Genomic DNA, 2,005 nt, shown 5'->3' on the forward strand with positions numbered 1-2,005 from the left:
ACCAAGCTGTCAATTAAATTACGTCTACAAAATAATTCATACAGTGTCTAAAAGCTTAACATTCAAAACAAGTAAAGAAAACAGAGAAGTCATCTCCAAAACGTCTAAGTGCAATGGTGAAGTAAATCCTTCCATCTTGACATAATGCTTCAACAAAAAAGTCATCTCCATTGTTTAACCTGTAAAAAAATGATCCACTATCAAAACAATAATCAAACTCAACTAAAACTTCCACCATTTAACCTATAAATAAAGCAACGACTCTGACCAGAAACTGCAAAAAGGAAAAAAAAAACAAAAAACGGGTAAAATGTACACTGTGAGCATACCTTGCCAGACTGCTTCTCGAGCTTCTCTTGCCCAGTTTTCTGAAATTGCAAACATGACACCTTGCAATAGGAAGTAAGACAATGATGCAGAAAAACTGAAGTAGCCGTAGAGTTATAAGAATCTTATAATTTCCAGAAACACAACATACATACAAATAATACTTGCCAAACATAACTCAAATAGTTCAGGCAGACATATGGCCCACAAGATTTATGCTTGACAACATGAGCCACTCTTAGTTGGAACAAAAATGGGAACTATATAATTGCTAATTTAATCCTTCTTTGTACCTGATCTCTTTAGGAACATGAGACCAAACATGATCATCAAAGGTAATGACAATATAAACTTCACAAATATGTATGAGTGCCCACACTGGAATTCATTCAATTGTAGAAAGGCATGATGAACGAACTATAAATACTCTGCTTAAACGAACTACAAAATCTGGTTAAGAAAATGGAACACATACGTGTAATGCTGGTGGTTGTTTGGCAAAATAACATTGTGGCACATTGAATTCTGGATCACCCTTAGCTGGCTCATCTGACCAAGGTGCATACACGCATGTAGATAAGTCGCAATGAATTTCCATTAAGAAAATACCAAAAAAAAAAACCAATCTACAGGGAGTTACTTTAAAAATACACACTTTTTTCTTTGTATTTGGATCTTTTAATTATTTCCACGTTTCCAGGTGTTGGCTCTTTTTTTTTTCTTGGTACACAAACTAGTTTGCTTTTCACAATCTCTAATTAACCACAACTTAGATTTGCAAAAATGAAACAGACTCTCATGTTTCCATTTGAAACCACCGAATCAGATAAGAAAAAGAACTATTTGCAACACCAGATGATCATACCTGGGAATGATAAGATGAATGTGAAGATGGAAACATATCAGAGCCATGCACGTGCAGCAGATCTTGATTGTTTCCAGGTGTGAAGGACACACCACTACTGCTGACTGATGGAGCATGTTGCTGTTGCTGCTGAGGTCGATGAGATGAATATGTTGCTCCGAGATTGAATCCAACAGACCTCCCCATCTGGGTATTGAAACATGGAAGTATTAAGAGTAAACTCATAAGATAATAAGGACACGTAATTAAAAGAGAAAAACGATCTAAGACCTACGAAGAAATGCTGAGATTGCATCATTGACATGCTATTGTCATGGAGTTGTTCTTTCTGGTGCATAGCCATTGCATAATCAGCATTACCACCTGGGCAAGATTAATAACATGGTGAACACATACAGTTCCAAATCAACGTGTGGTAACCAGTACAGGTAATATCTGTGACAAGTACTGGTGGCATTAATAAAAGAAAAATACACTAGACACTAACTAACAACTAATGAAACATCCTAATTTACAAATGCACAAGACCAGAAAGCTTATAATTACATGCCATACAGGCAAGTAGTGGCACATTCACAAAGAAACCGATAGCACGAAGGGCATTTGATCTTGATACATATCACAGACACAGCCCACATACCAAAAAGGCCGAGTGCCACAGCCTACATACCAAAAAGCTTGGAGGGAAAAAAAAACAACAACAACAAAAAAAAAAGGTGATACCTGAAAAGGCAAGTAACCAAAAAAAAAAAAAAAAAAACCAAAAACCAAAAGGTTTTTTTTTTTTTTTTTTTTGACCCCAACACCACCCCC

General features: G+C 36.1%; 1 protein-coding gene across 1 annotated transcript in view; it reads right to left on the reverse strand.

The window, feature by feature from the left end:
- Nucleotides 1-55: 55 nt before the first annotated feature.
- The window catches only part of LOC112092900 (probable NOT transcription complex subunit VIP2), a 3,271-nt gene continuing 1,321 nt past the window's right edge, over nucleotides 56-2,005 (reverse strand). Inside the window, exons 4-8 of the mRNA XM_024170168.1 lie at nucleotides 1,467-1,555; nucleotides 1,193-1,378; nucleotides 803-876; nucleotides 330-368; nucleotides 56-179 (exon numbers count right to left, since the gene is read on the reverse strand). Coding sequence (XP_024025936.1) covers nucleotides 56-179; nucleotides 330-368; nucleotides 803-876; nucleotides 1,193-1,378; nucleotides 1,467-1,535 — 492 coding nt within the window. The 5' untranslated portion in view covers nucleotides 1,536-1,555. The remainder of the gene's footprint in view (nucleotides 180-329; nucleotides 369-802; nucleotides 877-1,192; nucleotides 1,379-1,466; nucleotides 1,556-2,005) is intronic.

The sequence above is a fragment of the Morus notabilis genome, unplaced genomic scaffold (genome assembly GCF_000414095.1).
Source record: "Morus notabilis unplaced genomic scaffold, ASM41409v2 Scaffold654, whole genome shotgun sequence".
Classification (NCBI taxonomy): Eukaryota; Viridiplantae; Streptophyta; class Magnoliopsida; order Rosales; family Moraceae; genus Morus; species Morus notabilis.